Source organism: Mus musculus, chromosome 10 (assembly GCF_000001635.26).
Source record: "Mus musculus strain C57BL/6J chromosome 10, GRCm38.p6 C57BL/6J".
Classification (NCBI taxonomy): Eukaryota; Metazoa; Chordata; class Mammalia; order Rodentia; family Muridae; genus Mus; species Mus musculus.
The window spans coordinates 23149519-23169231 of NC_000076.6; the positions used below are offsets into that span (position 1 = coordinate 23149519).

Sequence of the window (19713 nt, forward strand, 5' to 3'; positions counted from 1 at the left end):
CACACACACACACACACACACACATACACAAAGCACATATAGTCAAATGAATAACTGTTATGACAAAAACGTTTCAAAGAGATAAAGAGATGGTGTACCATCTCCCTTCAGCCACAGAGAATGTACTTCCGCAATGACACACACATCCTCGCAGGCATTCACGATGCTGAACCCCTAATACTGTGATTTATTTCCACACATGCATGCCTATGATAAAATTTAATTTATAAATTAACCATGGTAAGAGGCATTAGCTAAAAATGAGATAGAAAATATTAAACCAGTTTGTACTGAGTTGTTTAAAACTATTACTTAATTTTTGTTATTCTTGATCTAATATTTCTGGACTTCACTTGCGTATGTTTAGCTGAAATGACAAAAAATGATGGTTGGCAGCTTACCACAGCATTGCAAACACAAAATCAAAATTAATCAACATGCTCTTTTCACAGTTCATGCCATCAAGGTATCTCGATGATTACCTGCGGGAAAAGCTTCTATCTAAAAGTGTTTGCTTCTTACCCCCTCACTAAGCATCTGAGGTTTTCCCTTCTCACGCCTTTCTTATTTGCTTCTGTGCTTTCTTATTCAGATCTGAGCTATTGCTAGGCAGAGACCTTAGTCATTATCATTTTCTAGAACACAGTTGGGGTCAAACAGAGGTGAGATAAATAACTGCTTGATTGATGAAATCAGACGACTTGGTCTTAATATTCTTGCTAGGAATAATTTAGAGTATTTTAATCACATTTCTCTATTTTTCCCCTTCCTCTCCCCTGTGCCTCTCATATCCAAATGAGATAAAAAGAAGTTGCCCTTCACATTTTTCTTGTAGGAGATCTTTACACAAAGGAGGATGTTTTACTATAATTTTTGTATAAAAGTATTAATTGTGCTTGGAAAGCAAAATCAAACAAAAAACCCTGAAGGCACTACTGAACTCATTAGTGTTCATAAAATAGCATCGATTCTAGGACTAGAGAGATGGTGCAGCAGTTAGGAGCACTGGCTGCTCTTCCAGAGGAGCCACGGTCAAGTCCCAGCACCCACAAGGTTGCTTACAGCAAACTGAAGCTCCAGTCCCTGGGGACCCACTGCCCTCTTCTGGCCTCTGCAGGTACTGCATTCATATGATTCAAAGACATAATTGCTTGCAAAACAGCTCTGTGTGTGTGTGTGTGTACGTGTGTGTGTGAAATTAATGATTTTATTAAACCCAACTTATTGTTCCATTTCTTTTAAGAATTACTTATAAAACTCATAATTTTATAATTTTATAAAAGCTTTAAAGTTTAGTTATAATTCTAAGATTTGTTTATAATACCCAAGAAAATATTTGCTTTCCCATGATCACAAAGACTTCCTCCATATTTTTCTTCTACGAGATTTTTACACAAAGGATGATGATAGTTTACTCTAATTTTTGTATAAAAATATTAATTGTGCTTCTTCTTGTGTACCTAGATCTCCAGTGCTTCAATTGCCATACTGTAACAGTCATTTCTCAGGCATGTCTGGGTCTGTGACTGACTTCTCCACTCTCCGCCACTGCTCTGTGAATGTGTGCGCTGGACGTGGCTGGAGGTGATGACTGTTATCTGGACCAAGTTCTACAATCAGGCAACCCCATTCTTCAATCTTAGCTCTTATTTTCCAAAAATATAACATATATTTAAATTCCTTTAGTGTTTCTTATAATTTTAGAATGAGTTGTCTTTCTAATTCTTCAGTTTATTGGGTTGGAATGGTGATGGAGAAGATGTTGAAGGCTGGCTAAGCTGGCTGTGGAGCTTTACAGGTAGCAAATACAATTCTAACAAGAGGACAGCAGGCTTCAGATAATGCAACAAAACAAAACAACCCCCCCCCCAAATTAAAAACAAAAGCAACAATAAAAACAAAAAAATATGACTTCACAATCGACTTTAAACATGCACAGACCAGACAAAGATATTAAACTTCCTACTACTGATTGTGCAAAGCCTAGGAATGCAGCAGTGCTGACTGGTGAGAGTTACTGATGACTGCAAAGGTAAAGGGGTTACTCGGTCTCTAATGCGAAAAGGAAACACCCCCAGCTACACTCAAGAGAGATGATATTACAGATGCTCTTTGCTGTCAAGTTTTTCATAGGATAAAGAATGGATCTGGCCAGAGAGTCCTTCACCCATGTTGATAGTCTCACACACGTAGTCATTCTGAGTTCAAAATCTCCTGTCTGTCTCACAACTAAACCGGGAATTTCTGAAATGCCCTGGAGCCCTGTCTTATGCAGCCAGCTAAAACTCATTAATCATTAAAACTCATGATTGTCTGGTGGTTTCCAGGCACGTCTCTGCTGGGGTCATCCTCTTCCATATTATTAGATAGCACAGGACATTTAGAAGCGTTTCACCTCGGTGAGGATCTGTACCTGGTTGGCTAGTCAGTCCTTGGAGAGATTCCTGCAGCTGATAAGTTGATGTTGACGATGATGTGCCGTCAGCTGTGTTGTTTGATGTCATGTATGCCCCATAGGTTGATGCTGAGTAATACTGAGCATATTGGTTTTGGCCAAAGGCTGTGTAGGATGGGTAATCCTGAAACAAATAAATGATGTGAATGGATACAGAAGAACACTTAAACATCAAGTACAGTCTAAAGGAGCAAGGTAGCATCATCACCATGGCAACCAAATGATCAGTGATAAGTTTCATTTGCTCTCCAGTTCATGGCTTGGAGTTGACAGTGCTATGAGTGGAGCTTATCTTCTGGGCTCTGCACACATGCAGCAGTGTTTAATTTCTTTATAAGTTTGCAAACCAAGTCTAATGAAAGAAAGTGAGTCTGACTGAAGGGTTTTGTGCCTCCCCTATTGTGCACTGAAAAGGGAGAGGAGCTGTGGTCAGTTCATAGCCATTCCAGTCCATTCTTACACACTGCCCAACACTATCAGCAAGGAGGAGCTGCATGTTCTCTTGGCTTCTACATGGACTTCAAGGTGTATTTTCTTTTCTAAATTTTGTTCCTCTTCTAGGCCTTGCTTTTTCATTCTTTTTGGCAGTCATTTTTAAAATAAACAGGTTTTCTAGCCACCACAAGCTACCAGTGACTTGACTTGCAGTCTTCAGTAAGGTTTTTTACAAACATTTAGCTTTTCTTCTTTGCTGCAGATAAAATGAAACCATTGGACCAACTCCCTTGACCTATTTTATATTAAAAAAGTCTTAAAATGACAAAATGACTCTCCAATAGCCTTTTACGTATTAAGATGATAAGTAAAGACTTGTGATAAATGGTGTTTAATATATCTAGTGTGGTTTAGCCAAAAATGTTATCAGTGATGACAAATTCTTGGTCAGGAGGAAGATCCCCCATTGTGGTAAGTTCTGAGGAACAAAGATCCCTATTTGATGTCATTCCCAAAAGAGAAAATTCTTTGTATAAGAAAATACATGTATTACCAGGAAGCATTGAGTAATATGCCAGGAAACTAGAATTCTATTAGCCTGTTTATCTCAGGATCTGATGGTCCACATCACATTCTGTTAACTAAATAGAAAGCTTCAATGTTTGAACGATGTTTGTAGCAACACTTCTTTCTCAGAGAGAAACAGTAATGACAAATAGCAAGCCTGGCTTTGGGTCATGGCATTGCTCTAAGGGCTTACATGGACTAGCGCACTTGCCTCTCAGAACCTTGTCTGTTGGTATCATTGTTATCATTTTATATCAAAAACTATGAAGTCACAGAACTTCATCCCAGTCACACAGCTTGTGAGTTTCTAGACTGGAATTGTAACCGGAGGAGTCAGATCTAGCTCCTGTGTGCTGTAGCTCTGCCAGTCTGCCTGGCCTCACCAGCAAAGGATGGTACACACTGGAAAATCTGCCAGCTGCCTCTGGGTAAAGTGATAGTTTTTGTATGCAGATATATCTCTAAGGTTCCCCCTTTTCTTATTTATACTCTTACCATCTTCATCTAAGCACTCTTCATTTCCTGTTTTGTGTGTTTTCTAATTTGTCTTGTTTCATTTTTACTTCATTTGGAGAGATTGCCTCAAAGCACAGATTATATGGTATACTCCTATTCCAAAGCGTTGATATCTTTCCAGTGGTCCAAGACTACAATCAGAATTCATACTGAAGCCTACAAGACCCCATGTGACCAGATCTAGTCTACTTCTTCCATGAGAAAGCTTACAGGACCTATGTAACTGGACCTAGTCTATCTTTTTCTGTGGTGTCTCTCCCCAGTCCCCTCAAGGATGACCTGGACTCCAGACTTCCTTCAGTTTAACAGCATATTGGCCCTCACTGTCTTATCTCCCTGTAACTTTCTGTCCTTGTTCCTGACTTCATTCCTATGAATTCTGACTCATTCATGGCTCTGATAGGAAAGCCTTGCACAACACCCTCCTGTGCAGTAGATTTCTGTGAACATTTTAGCAGGGTCTTTTGTCTCCCTGCTATTCTGCTGTCTACTTTCTGTGTAGACTGAAAGTTCCATGAGGTGGGAGTGAAGCCTATCCAGTCACACCACTATCCTCAGGTCCCAAGTATACAGAATTTCCTGTGTTTATATGGAATTTATGTGATAAATTGGCACTCAACCTCCATCCCAAATACAGTTATAGTCTCTATAGATCCACTGTGCATTCTCAAGCAGAATTTGATCTATTTGTGATGGAAACTTTATAAAGTTTTCTTATTCTATATATATTGTCATCGTATCTTCCCAGGGACAGTAGAGTTTCATTTATACTGCCTTCTGTCAAAAGTATTGCTCAGTGGCTATAGGCATCTGGTCTACCTTCTGTCTGTGTTGTATATTGTCTGTTTCTTCAGGAAGTCTATACATTTTGAGAGAACAGAAAACAAAGACTTGACTAGTTTTGAACTTCAAAGACTAGTCAAAAATATGATGTATATCAAGTGCTCAATAAATGTTTGCCATATTAATACATAAAATTAAGGTAGCAGAAATCACCAGTTTTGTTTTGTTTTGTTTTGCAGAAAGTATAGTGCTGTAAGATACCTTTAAATCAATGCCAAATTAGATCCTTTATATCTTTCAAATATTTTAAATAATACTTTGTCCCCTTTGTTATGTTACTAACACTACAAGAAGGCAATAATACAATTCTTTTATTAAATCGAAAGAGAAAACATTTGTGAAATAACTTACATTTTCAAAATGTATAAAAAACACAGTAACTGCATTAAAACAAAAGTATATTGTTTGTCTAGAAAGCAACGTCCCTTCAGTCTCAGCCATTCTGAACATGGCTGAGAGTCAGGAATCAAGGACACAATTCCTAAGTGCCAACATGATCATGACCCATCTGTGCTCCAAATGCTCACGTAGGGACAGTTACCCTTATCCCGATGCACTTCTATTATCCTAGATTGTAGAATTCATGAAAACATTAATACAACCTGATGAGGAAAAGAGTAAGTGCCACTGGAGGCTCTGTGACAAGAGAGAAAAGTAGAGCTGTCGGGGAGGCGGCAATCAAAGATTTATTAAAAGAAATATAGATCTAAATAACAAAAAATTAAAATCCAATAGTAGTTCTGCAGACTTTTACTCAGTCACTGCTTCTGTTTTAGGAGTCTGTCTTAGAGTATGCATGACAATCTTATTACTGATTCTAGTGTAATATATCAAGTAATGCTATATTACATAAGCAATTCCAATCAAGGCAAATAAAACTACATATACTATAGCTTAAGGTAAAAGGCATGCAATATATCCTATAATAACCTGATAGATGATTAAAATGAGTATAGTTTAGGTTTTTAATGGGCAAACCTTTACAGTCAACAAGAAGAACAAATACCTAAAAATTCTGAATAGGTAATTTTTTTACTCTGCTGAACTGTTATTTTAGTTTTAAATAAGGAGCCTAATTTTGAGATCATGTATGTTTAAACCAAAACAGAACTATTTAAGTTCATAATATGCATATATGACATTCATAATGAATAAATAAAATTATATTTTTAAAATTCCCCCTTTAGTCTTCTCCAGGGAAGAGCTTCCTAACTGCGTCCAATATCAAGTGATCAGCCCTGAAATAATCTATATATCCAAAATTTAAAAAAAGCGGACAATGAATTTGCAAGAGAGCAAGAACATGAGCTCATGGGAAGGGCTAGCAGTAAAAAGGGAGGGAGAAAAGGATGTAATTATATTTTAATTTGAAAAATAAAAATAAATTTAAAAAAATTTGAAGAATAAGTGAAAAAGATCTTCTTACTCTTCAGAAGTGTACCAAGGAAGAGAGAGGGTTTTACAAACTCTGTATAAAGTTAAATAAGGGATTATGTCAACTGAAAATTATAAGTAGCTATAAATTATAAATTGAAGAAACCTAAACTCTTCAACAGAAAATTTAAAAGGTGTAAAACTATCGTACCTGCTGTGAGCTGCTGAAGTTTGTTGAATTAGAAACGGAATTATTTGCATAAATAGTAGACGATGGTGCAAAGCTGGAACCTGGGGAAAGACAAAATGCAGTTTAACGGTTTCCGCATCCATTCGGCTGTAAGAGGGACTGAAACCTGGTCACTTGTAGCTGTGTGATGGATGAGGACACCGTGCTAAGTGAAGTAAGCTTAGCACAGAAAGAAGCATAACACAGAGAGCTCCATTATGTGAAGAATGCAGGCGAGGGGATCTCAGCGAGGTGGAAGAGACAAGGATGGGTGGCACAGTCTGGGTGAAGAGGGTACAGGGTAGAGATGCTGGCTAGAGGCTGCCAGGCAACTCAAGAAATCAGTGCTGATACTCTTATTGCTCAATGACTGAGAATAACGTACAATATTGGGTTTTGAATGTATTCACTGCAAATAAATTATGAAAGTTTAAGGATACACAAACACTTATCCTGACTTCTTCTACATTATATACCATATTAAAGTATATGTCAGAGCCGGGTGTGGTGGCCTTTAATCCCAGCACTTGGGAGGCAGAAGCAGGTGGATTTCTGAGTTCGAGGCCCACCTGGTCTACAGAGTGAGTTCCAGGACAGCCAGGGCTACACAGAGAAACCCTGTCTTGAAAAAAACAAAATATATATATGTGTGTGTGTGTGTGTGTGTGTGTGTGTGTGTGTGTGTGTGTGTGTGAGAGAGAGAGAGAGAGAGAGAGAGAGAGAGAGAGAGAGAGAGAGAGAGAATAACAACCCCCACTCAGGAAATATGTACTAAATTGCATATATTATAAATTAGAGAATAAAGTTTATATTTAATCAATAATTTTTGTGATATGATGAAGAATTTTTCTCTTTACAGAGTCAGCGAGAGAGATATTACTTGAGTTTGTTTTGGCTACTGAACTTTGAAATGTGAGAGATTTGAAAGAGGATGCACTCCATTCTAGCCCCCTCCTGACAGCAGACAAGGAACCCAGCCAGGCTCTAAGAGTCATTTCACAACATTTGCTTAGAAGGACCTCGGGCTTCTGACTGTCATGCCTGCCTGGGGGCTCTCAGTTGCTTTGCTTGCTCTTCATTTCCTGCCTGAGCTTAACCTGAAATCTTTACATTTGGTATGAGTCATCTTTCCCCACCTCCATCCAGCTGTTTCCATCTGCTTCTGCCTGGTTATCTGCCTTAGGAAATCCCGTGAGCCGTGGCGAGACTGAACACTGTCTTTGTGATTCACTTAAGTCTGAAGTCACAGAGTCACATTAAGGAATCCACTTTACGATTTTTTTCCAGGAACATGTTTTACGGCCGGCCACTTACCTGGCATTTGGTAAGAGTAAGGCGTCTGGCCTGGCTGTGGGGTAGAAAACCCAGGGCTGTAGCTCAGGCAGCCACTCTGTAACGGGGACTGAGTTTGGGAAAGCCCACTTTCCGTCTTGATGGCTGGCAACATCACACCAAGATCTGTTTAGAAAACACACAGGCAAACCACTTGGTTAGTGAGACAACGGCCCTCGGGGCTGGGCCTTGCACTAGCGTGGAAAGCTACCAGCCAACAGAAGATTGCTAGTGTGACCTACCGTAGGCAGGCAGGCTGTAGGGCTGTCCTGTCTGCGAGTAGGCTGTGTAGACGGCCGGCTGCTGCATCCCAGAGTACTGAGTCTGGCCTGCATAGGCCGACATTGTTTGAGCTGCTGGTGTAGAAAGAATGTGTGGATAGGGCCTAAATATCAGAAAAATAGCATTACTGTGGCAACAAAGACTGCATATCAATTCAGACAGCTCAGCTTCAGTGAAATCCTATAAAACCCAGGAAGTAATCCCACTCCATATCCCCAACTTGTCAGAAATGAATAAAAGTTGAGAAAAAATGAGTAATTTTTTAAAGGAGCCCTAGGTTTTGATGTCAGCCAGTCTGTAACCATAAACAGATAATATAAAGGAGACTACATCTCATCTCTAAAATAAGCAATTGGATTTAGATGGCATATTTAGTTTTCTCCAGGTCTGCATTTTTAAATTCACATCTGTACTAACTCCTTTAGTACACACTCAGGGAATAATGGTCGTGGCCAGCTAATGAATGTACTCACAGTATATCCACACTTATCACAGGTGTCCCAGTGATATATATGAATTACAAAAGTCTACCTAGCAAGCCTTCTAAGAATTCACTACTCTAAATTGGAAATCCGAGAAAAGGAAGTGTCCTCTTGTAAAGAAATGGAATGCAGTTCTTTTCATTGGGCCATTCCGTACATGTTCCTTGGAATCCAGTCCTTAGCCCATACTTAAGGCGTCCTGGTTGTAGAGGAACCTAACTTATTATATTTTAATGTGCATGCATAGGAAAACTTGAATCTTTATATATATTGCTAAATAAACAAGTTCAGATAACTCCAGTATAGCTAAACTGGAATTCGATCTATTTTCCCTGTCCTTGAAACAGATGATTATGCTAGTTTTAAAAATAACACAGCAAATTCTCAAAAGTGTGTTTGTTGTAACTTGGAATTCTAGAAAATATTTCACTAAGGGACTGGATTGGTGTTTGGTTAAAGTATGATCTCTGTATATTTTCTTCTAATCACTGTTTCTTGAATTTTCCTTAAAAATAGAGGATAAAGTTATGTTAAAATCCAAATTCAGTGCATATTTATTTAAATGCTCAAATGCATATTAAGTTACATCTATTATTCTTGTAACTAGCATTACATATAGATTCTTACTTATTTTCAAGCTAGCATACAAAGATCACTATACACTAAAGATTTAAAGCAAAAACCTTGTGTAGTTGAAAACACCATATGTTTGAATTCTAAAACAATATCCAAGTGTCCTGGTGTGAAGAATTTTGAGGCTTTATCTGTCTACATGCTTCTTGTTTTCCTCAGAGCAAGAGAACATCAGGGACGATAGGAATTTCCAAGACAACTGGATGTTTCTAATTCTTGTAAAATATACTCTTTCACATCGAATCTAATCTATCACATCTAATCTAATCTATCACATCTAATCACACGCATCTATCCAGATTTAATAGTTACACGCGTACATCTTTCCGATCTAAAGTTCTCATATGTGAATATAAAATTAGCACATGTAAATTCAAAAAAAAAAGTCTCTCCAGCCAAACTGGCCGCACTGGGCACTTACTTGGAGGGGTACAGCTGTGGAGAGTACTGCTGCGCCGACCTGGGGCTGTAGCCGCTGCTTGTTATTACTATAAGACACAAACGACAGCACACGGAGCAGCGCTCCATGAACACATCCTCATCACACAGTGCGCAGCCTACTTAGGGAAACTGCAGATTAAACACAGTTTATCTTAAACGTAAAGTCCATGTCTTTCTCAAACCCATTTCAAATAGAAGCAGTTGATTAGACACCGTTTTCCTTTTAAAGTGCTTTAAGTTTTGATGCAGGAGTTTGACGTGTCTGTTCCTCCCACAAACACTGTTAACATTCCGTTTCCTCAGGTCCCTGCTACGCTCTTCTGTACTGAGAGCTTACTGGCAAATGGCTTTGATTACACAGTAAACTTTCATGGCATAAAAGTCAATGTTTTATATGTGCAAACTTATACCTTAAACCCAAATACGATACTGATATACTGATTCCATATTTATCCTAACTAAAATAACAGTAATTGTTAAGAGATTCAGGTTTCAAACTTGCATCTCCTGATTGTAAAATGCTACTGTTTCCAATTTCTCCTGGCCTATCAATCAGGTGGGTGCTTAAAAATGTACAGTCAAAATATTTGAGTAATAGGAATGTGCACAGGCAGCATGGGCTATAGATAAGCTGCCTCGCTTTGAGTGATGTAAAGTGTTGTACCAATTATCTCTTCAAGCCTGTTTCGAACCATCAAAGATGATGTTTTGGGGAGAAGACCTTAAAAGGGAAAGTCAGGTTATTTCAATATTTCATTCAAATATGCACCCCGCTGTGGAATGTATCCAAAGGTTTGGAAGTCTTTCCCTCCTTTAGCCATCCGCCTTGACTAAGACTGATGCACTTTCTGCACATACATGGATTCTAATGTGTCGAGCCAGTTCCTTCCCAGCCAGTCGGTACTGGGCAAGCACACAGAGTGTCTTTATTAGGCCATCTGCTGTTCATTCACGTTTCAAAAAGATTAAAGTAGTACACAACACAGCGCTGGCATGAGTTTAGTCTAATCAATCATAGTTAAACTTCAAAGCACTACACCCTTTCTGAGTTGTTCGTATGAACGGTGGAGCTAAACGTTTAGAACGGCAAAAAGTGACAAATAGGTTTAGGTTGCTGGCTGGTTCATGCAATGTGATATGTTCCTATGTCCAACTGCTATCAAGTGCCCCTGTGAGCTTCACAGACATGTGTGCAGTGTGCTCAACATGCGGTGTGTCTGTCTTAAGTGTGTAGTGTTCTTACCCTGCTGCTTGGCTGGTAAGTGTAGAATGGAAAAATAAAACTTTAATTTTCACAGCAACAGTGTACAGCAAGCATACACTCCCCAATACTGTGAATCAGTTTTGAGAGTCATCGAACTGTGACCATAAGGGTGTTACATTCTAAAGATTTGGGGAACTGGATTTAAGTAAATTCTCTCTATATATTTAGAAATAAAACATTACCCTTCACTTACATTCTCCAAAACCAAAAATAATTTTAAAAAACCTTGAAATCAAATAAATGAGAAAAGAGCCTTGTGCTATGTTCCATGGAAACTAACTTTTCATTATTTTAATTACCACAATATTGAATACTATAATAGAAACTGAGTTAAGAAAGACTTAATTTCATATTGGTTTTTCTGATTTTTGATAGGAGTCCCTGTTGGGATAATCAAAATTTGAGCTGTCCATACTGATAGGCTATCCTCAAGATTGAAAAATTGTAGGGATTTCAAATAAGACAAAATAATGAGAAATATTAACTTACAACATCTTTTATTAAATCAGACAAAGACGAATTCTATATTCCAGAAAGCCCCACAGACCTGAACACTATTCCGAACATATAGAACACATATTCCCTTCAATGAATGAATTTAGAGGATACTGTACCCCAAACACTAACGGCTTGATTGACCTTTGGGGCTTGATATTAATATCTGTAAAACAGGTTAGAAGACAAAACCTTTGGCTTAGAAAACTGAGCTGATTATGAAAGTGATAAAAGTCCATTGCTAAATCTCATCCTTTTTATTCAAATTGATAACTGTCTAGATATGGTAGGCAACAGCACAGTTGTTTATTATGTTGGTCCCTGGAGAAGCTGTCTCTCCAGGAAGATCTGCAGATTGCTTTGGGAAAGTCTGGAAACTGTTGAGCCATGCTTTGCCACTTCACAGTGACTCACACCTTCCTCAAGGCACCGGATTCATTACTCTTATTGTGCTCGATCACTTCGCCCAACTGGGGGAAGCTGTGCTGGTACCTTTGGACTGTCTTGAGAATTGATTTTATAACTTATAATGAATGCCCATTACCAGTTTCTCACAGGATGGGATCAAGCAATGTTAAACCTTTACCTCCTTTACCATGATTTAGTTTGTAACTTAGTGCTTCTCAGGGGGAAGAGAAGCGGCGGGGTGTACTTAGCCCGGTAGGGGATGTTTTGCAATACCACAGCCAGGGTACTACTGATGGTTGGACTACATGCAGAACTCTGTTGAGTGTCTCACACTGCAGCCTGCGGTGACCGCAGAATCACTGCTTAGCAGAGAAGGTCCATTCTGGCCCTCTGCCATCCGTCCAGTAGACTCTCCATAGTTTTACATCTGAGTTTCCACTCAGGTAGCCACCAACCATGGGCAGGAACTACATAATTGGAAAGGGGTTGGCTTAACCAGAAATGTATTTGTTTTATTTCAGTAAATTTTAATTTACTGAAACTAAATAGTCATGTAGTAGAAGTGGCTCCTTGACTTAGACCATGGAACCCTAGAGAGCTCTTAGCAGAAAAGCAAGAACGCGTCTTTAGAGGTACTATTCAGGACAAGTGGGAAGAGTGCTTACACTCTTTCTTTCTTGGCCATCACCGTTTCCAGTGCAACCCCCCAGTCAGGGCCTGATTGTCAGCACATGGTTCTAGGCTAGTCTCTGCTTGACCATGTGGCCAAACCACTCTGCATGTCTTTGAGGATTTTCATACTCTTATTTGTAAAATGGACTGCAAAGTTCTGAAGTTACAACCTGTGCATTGGCAGCTCATCTTTCAAAAGACGTGCAAGTTCTTGACGCACAGTAGCAACTGCTTCATAATTTAATGCACTTCCACCCCACCCGACCCCCGCCCCCCCAAACGATTTGCCTACATTTACTTTGTAGAAAATTAACAATAGTTCTGGTTAGCAAACACCACAGAGTAGTGAAATAAGCTTGCGCCTTTTCTTCTCCTATGAGGCAGGTGGCTTACGGAGAGTAATGCTCATTTGCTCCCATGCGTCTTAATGCCAGGCTGGCCCACTAGGACTGAGTTCTGTCTAGAGTGCTAGTATTTATGTGCGTGTAGGACAACTGCTCCAATTGGTGTGAACGAATAAAGCTGGATCATCTGTCTCCATAAAAATGAAATATGTTTCATAACACGGCATTAGACTCAAGGCATCCCTCAAGTCTTTCTGCATAAAGCACACCCACATAAAATCCTTGTACATGAGAACATGAATAAACATAAAATATATTAAAGCAGAGCTACAGAACCAAGACTTAACTGCCGGAACACTTTTCTGGGCTTCATGTTTATTTTTGTGATATACACATTCTTTCTTGGGTTTCCAAAATTTTATTCATTAGATAATAAGCCATACAGAATAGTAATTTTAAAAGAGCCTTTAAGTCAACTTAATTTGTACTCTTTATACCCAGCTGGGAGTTATCAGGTATTTATATTTGAAAAGGATTGATGTTTAAAGACATACTATTGTTCTCTTTGAAGCACGGGACCACTATCCCAGGCTGGGTTCTAATGTAACCAGCATGTGTTCTCCAGAAACCCATTAACCTTTAATACTTGTCTTTCAGCTGCCTACACAGGAGAACTTTCTTAAACCCAGAGAGGAAACAAGGTTGTTTAGAAGGAATCAAATGGATAGTTTTACATCTAGAAGGGTAGACAGAAGGCAGTTTTTAATGTAATTTAAACGGGCAGGTTGAAGGAACAAAGTTAGCTATTATGGACCTAATTATTAAATTGATCAAGCAGTGTATAAAATAATGAAGAGAGCTGGCTCGGCTAATGAGAACATCATGGGATTTTTTTACCGTGCAGCTGAAGGCTTGGCAAAAGGGTTCCAAACACCATTTCAAAACACACGTAATTTTAAGATAATTAGTTCTTCTGGAAGGTGGGTTTCTGGCGGACCTTCTAACTGTGAAAACTCCTACAGCTTTGAGCCTGTGCTGCTCTCACAGAGGACGATGTGCAGGGACCCCAACGTGGACACAGAGACACGAGCTAAAGGCTTTACCTGACCCAGTAAAAGTGTCAAGCGCTCCATCTCCAGTCGTGGTAGTGGACTCACTGCTGTGCAAGGGCTCTGTTTTGACTGCAAGAAGAGACACTACGCAGAAGAATAAGTACAGGTGAGTTTTACTTCTACTCCACAGTAAAGGCCCTGGCTGCTATTTTTCTTTCTTTCTTTCTTTTTTTTTTTTTTTTTTTTTTGTAGCTATCATGGGCATGCAAGAGAAAACTTGAGAAGTGAACCGAGGAAAAGCTTTGTTAATTTAGCTTCTAAGTGGGCATGCATTTATAGAGGATTGATTCTAAAATCCTCTGGCTGGTCTGGTTCTGAGAGTCTGGCTTTGAAAGGCTGCGAGCCTTCAAACGGGAACCAGCAGCCCTTGGATTGGCATTTTTTAGAAAACTCTCTTAAGCACACTTGCACACACTAACAGACAGAAGGGAAGTCAGGGTTCTCACCACTCAACTCAAGGAATCGCAGAGGTATGTACAACTGTGGGTTTTAATCTTTCAAAGAAAATAAAATATGTAGAGAAAATTGCATGAGGGTTCAATGGAGGCATAAGCAAATCCATGAAACCCCGAGCCTAGTCTCACCATAGGTGAAAGACAAGGCACTCAGTAAATATTCTGATAAAACAAACAAAGCAAAACACCAAAAGAAGTTCTTGTAGTGCTGGGTACTTTCTATTTAACAGCATAACCTTTTCTTTCGAGGACGTTGATATCAGTACTGAATGAGAGAGGACATCTACAGCATCACAAGTTTCTCCATAAAATGCCTACCTACGTAATTTTGACAAACTCCTCCCTTGGCACGGAAGCGGGCTGGCACACACTGTCATCGTTATCACATGCAATGACACAGCCTCTACTAATTTGGTCACACCATATTTTCCCTTTGTTGACAAAAATCCTACCACATGTGTATATCATAGCAGTCAGGAAATAAACTAAGTTATTTTCTACTTGACACATTCCATGTGCCCTGGCTGTTAAGTGGGCTGGTGCAGTTAAGTAACTTAGAAGCAAGCAGACCACTAGAGGAGAGAATTTAATACTAGCCGACCATGAGTCAGTGTGGTACAAAAGACTAGTGGGCTCATCCAGCACCCACCAACCAAGCAAGAGAGAAACATGACCCCATTAGAGAAGCGGCTGGCTAACGGGAAGCATGCAGTGATGTTACACCCTTCTGTAGCAAACTCAGCCAACCTCTCATTGAGGTCTAGCTTTAGTATATACAAGTGAATAATAACATGAATTGGTAGGAGATTCAGACAACTATAAAGATTGAATGCAGGAAGTTAAACACACACACACACACACACACACACACAGATACACATACACACTTAAGAATTACTTATTTTTGGAGAAGGGGAATTTAAGGTTTCTTTCTCTCTCTTGTTTTTAATAGTAGCAATAATCTGTTTAGTCTAGCCATCTGCATAATAGTGAATAATGGATCTGTAGTTATTACATTCAGTAATTTGCCTTTACAATATATCCGATATACCTGATCTGCATTTACCACTGCAAGAACTACTTACTATTACAAAGTTATTTATTATGCATTCAGACATGACTAAGTTTTAGAACATGTACATTCAATAAACTTTGATTGGAATTTTGTTGGATCTTTATACTTGGCATTTATGGTCTGTGTACCAGTGTGAAGTTGTCATATCCAGACAGTAGCTCTGAGTATGACAAAAATGTGATTCCCTTTAGAGTAATTGAAAATACTTCACTATAATAAACAGCTGTAAAATACTGGGATATGCTACCAGACTATGTTATGCGTGTTTCCCTCATGGACTATTGTTTTAAAACACAATGAAAACCAGCATTGTTGATGCATTACCACACACTCCAAATGTGCCTATCACAGTCTAGGCAATCCAGACGAATGGATGTAAGCCATATAAATGACGAATTCGTTTACTCCCACAGCAGTTAGGTGACGCTATTACCATCTTTTTCAAATGACAGACTGAAGCATGAAGCACAAAATTGCTTGCCCTGATCACATTGCTGCTAAGAGTTTGAGTTTGACACCAGCTGGTGAATTACAGGATCTGCTCTTTACACTGTATTGCCTGCTAATTGGGATTACTCCCTAGCTGCATAAAGATAACACAGAGGACGATGTAGATGGGTGTTTGTGAATCTGTCTCATTCAAAGTCTGCATCTTACTTCTTCTGACACCTGTGACAAAAGCGTAGCCCAAAGACTTCTGGAACATGAGGCAAGAGACATCTTAGAGCTTCCAAATTCTAATATGGCTAAGTTCTCATTCAAACAAGTCTCTGTCTGTAAACAGTATTGTAACAGAGATTTATTATACCTCTACTAAGATGTCTCTGTGTGAGACAAGGGGGGCAGAGGTGAGCTGAGTTTGTCAAAGCTGGTCTAGAAGCCCGACACGTTGATGATGATTAGTGTTGTTACCATGGATACAAACTTCAAGAGTTGATTTAGGCATCACTCAGCATTGGTTTTGATTATAATTTCCTGAATTTGAAAGCTTCAGGCAGTCAAAAGGAGATCGGAGAAGAGAAAAAGAGGTTTGGTCCCATTCATAATTCTGGTGACATCTTTCATTAATTTAAAAAGTCTGTATTCAGGACAAAAGTGGTTTATTTTACTGAGGAAAGCCATCCCCTGGAGAGAATGTGAAGAAATGCAGAAATACTAAGAGGTTCCCAGTGTTCTAACATGAATGGATTTTAAAATAACAAGGTAACAAAACTGATACTAACATTTGAAGGGAGAATAAGTACATTAATGTCAAATTCCTTTTTCTTTGCAGGCAAGGGTAGTACAAAGCAGAAATGGGCAATGCCTGTGGTTATAACACTGTGGAATCTAGCCCACAGGAGCTAAGCAGGGCTAGGCCTGGTTAATTCTTGGATAGCAGAAAAAGGAACAAAATTAACTCTCTTTTTCCAACAGGTAAATTATTTTTACATTTTATGGTCATTGGTAAATCACTTGCATTCCTAGGAAAGTATTAAGTTATTTTGTTATTATTACTTGAAGAATGGGCAACTTGCTAATAACAGCTATTCCAATTTTTCTCAGTGGTGGAAAACTAAAAAAGATAAATCAATACTTTTATATCATAAAAATTCTCATAAACATTAGGACAAGGTTATTAGACTACTTCTAATACTATAAAATATGCTAAGTAGCAGAAAATATACATTACACCAAATTACAAGTAATCCTTTGTAATGGACGTCATATCCACTGGGCTTCCAAACATACTTGGTTTATGTTCACACTTTTTCTGCCTTGCTTTTGTTTCTGCATATTTTTATTTTTTTACAGAAAGAAACCTCTTATTTATGTTGAAACATCACGGGAGTCATGTAGGAAGATGTCACAACAGGAATAAACAGCCCACTTATATTTCAAAAGGGCACGTGACAATGGTATTAGCAGAACTCATGAAAATAAAAGCCTGCAAAAAATATGGAATGCTTTACGAATGTGTGTGTCATCCTTGTGCAGGGGCCATGCTAATCTTTTTTGTATCGTTTCAAGTTTAGTATATATGCTGCAGAAGCAAGCACTTGTTTCTGCATTTTTAATGATATATAATAGATATTATTCAGGTACAAAACTATATTTTAATGTTATGTCCATGGTGATACTAGAAAATTTTTCATTAATAAAAGAAGTCTCTTTTTTCTTACTATTTTTCAAAACATAAAAATCCAAATTCAGTATATATTCACAAAAATACTAAACTATATTTTAATTTTGTAATGTTAATTTTGTAAACTAGTATATTTCAAGCAAGTGTTGTTATTACCTATTTTTAGGATAGCCTCCAAAATCATTTACATATTAAAATTGGAAGAAAAACCTTGTATAGCAGATAGCTCCAAATTTTCAGCAAAAATCAAATTCCTGCATCAAATACTTTGAATTAAAATCAACAGCCAAACTCAAATGTCCTGGTTTGAAAGTTTTGAGGCTTTTTTCTTCTGCATGCTTAAAATAAGAAAGCTACAATATCTAGAAGTGGGATAGAATAAATCTCACCGCGTCCAGGATCGCTTTGAGACGGAACCCTTGCTAAGCCATTCCTATAGCTGGGTGCTTCACCTAGAGACAAACAGCAGAACTGTACTTTCTCGTACTTTAGCTTTTTAAAATACTTGCCATCTACAGACCATGTCCAGACCAAGTGTGACACTGTCGGCAGTCATTTATAGCCTCTGAATTCTCAGGTCATTTCTCATGCCTGTTCCCAACTCAGTCTTCAAAGCAAAGTTTATCTTGTCTCCTTAGAGTATCTTTAGAACCTAGGCTTAGCAGCTATATGTGGTAATTTTTTTTTTGTGGAGAAATTTATTTTATTTTCATAACTTAACCTTAGTCCGTGGAAGGCAGGTCAAGTAATTTACAGTTTGTACTTCATTTTCAGAAGTCTGTGCTTAAACTGGTATGTATGTAACGCCACACACTTCCCCCTCAACCTTGGCATACAGCTAATTCTTTCATACAGCATACTTTGGTCCTGTTTTTTTTTTTTCCTCTCCCAACTGCTCCCAAACTCTTGCCACCTCCCTCCCCACTAGCTTCAAGTTCTTTCTCTATCTCTCTCTCTCTGACTGTTGACAGATTCTACTAAGAATCTCAACAAGAAATCTATTGAGAAGATCTGGTTTACAACACTACCTGGACTTGAGCATCGCCTACCAGCTTTCTTAACCACTATGACACATCATTTATGTTTGTCCGGATCAATACATCAACTCAAAAATCTTAGGCATGTCTGTCAGTGCCTTCTCTTCCTAGGTGGACAATAAATATTTAATTTTGTGACAGAACTTGATGAGACAGTGGATGATTGTCACCCTACAAGTGCATAGTTATAGAATACCAAGACAGTAGAGTTTAGTAGTAGGAGACTCTCTTCCTAAATAAATAAGGAGAAACAAGTTTACTACCTGTGAGTTATTGTCTAAATATGAAAAGTTCTAGAAGATTCCTTGATATCTATTTCAAATGTTCCGAGTACAGCTAATGACAGTGTCCTGTTTTTGGTTTCCCCAATCTTTTTGATCCGGACTTTTCAAGCTCCAGGAGGAGTTAAGTCATCTCCTGCTCTAGTCGCTCACTTGGCTTGGAGACTCCCTGGCTTCCATTGCTATTTTCAAGTCTGTTTCGCTTCGTGCAGTGTTTTGGTGGCTGACTGTTTGGAGCACTGGGGTTTCTCATTTTCTGGTACACAGGATAGGATATAATTGGGTCTCGCTATGATTCAATTAAACAAGAAAATAAATTGTACTTTTTTTAAACATTGTCCAAAGCCCTCTCATGAGATCTAAGTATTTGTATATGATATGTATATGACTAGGCCAATGCTCATGACAGTATTTCTAAAATCCAAGTCAGAAATTACATATATCTGGAAGAAGGTTCTCAGATCCCTACAGATTTTTTTTTTTTGTCTAAAATACACCAATAGACTTGCTTCATTATGTCAAATATGTTCAATGGCCTGTATTTTTAGTGTCTGGGAATGATTATAAAGCAATGTAAGAACACTTTATGATGTGGAATCTGTATTCCAGTGTTTGAACACAGCCAGCCTCATGTATTTAGGTAGTGCTCTCTGCTGTATTTGTGTACTAACAGCAGAGCTGAAATAATCTCATGTTCATGCAGCGCTCGTAGCTTATGTGTTAAGCCCCGCCCCCCCCTTTTCCCTTCCTCCCTGCCAAGTAGTCTGCATGTTAGGATTATCGGCATACAGTACCACACCTTCCTACATTTTACATTTCATCAAGTTTTACAAATGATAAACATTTGAGGTGAAAA

General features: G+C 38.6%; 1 protein-coding gene and 1 non-coding gene across 19 annotated transcripts in view; both read right to left on the reverse strand.

Annotated features, from left to right (window-relative positions):
• Eya4 (EYA transcriptional coactivator and phosphatase 4) overlaps window positions 1–19713 on the reverse strand; it is a 247877-nt gene that overhangs the window by 46557 nt on the left and 181607 nt on the right. For 13 of the 18 annotated variants that reach the window (XR_001779457.2, XM_006512524.4, XM_030244877.1 and 10 more), the window contains 6 exons: window positions 13876–13968; window positions 9570–9636; window positions 7994–8136; window positions 7734–7877; window positions 6402–6481; window positions 2414–2579 (listed from right to left, as the gene is read on the reverse strand). Coding sequence is in view for 17 of the 18 variants with exons in the window: in XM_006512524.4 (XP_006512587.1) it covers window positions 2414–2579; window positions 6402–6481; window positions 7734–7877; window positions 7994–8136; window positions 9570–9636; window positions 13876–13968 (693 nt within the window). In the remaining variant the exon portion in view is untranslated. Of the gene's footprint in view, window positions 1–2413; window positions 2580–6401; window positions 6482–7733; window positions 7878–7993; window positions 8137–9569; window positions 9639–13875; window positions 13969–19713 lie in introns of those variants that run through there. The other 5 variants (XM_030244880.1, XM_006512529.4, XM_030244878.1 and 2 more) reach the window with 2 other exon arrangements.
• Gm24655 lies at window positions 17347–17453 on the reverse strand. The gene has a single exon (XR_003949155.1). It is a non-coding gene; the product is annotated as a U6 spliceosomal RNA (small nuclear RNA).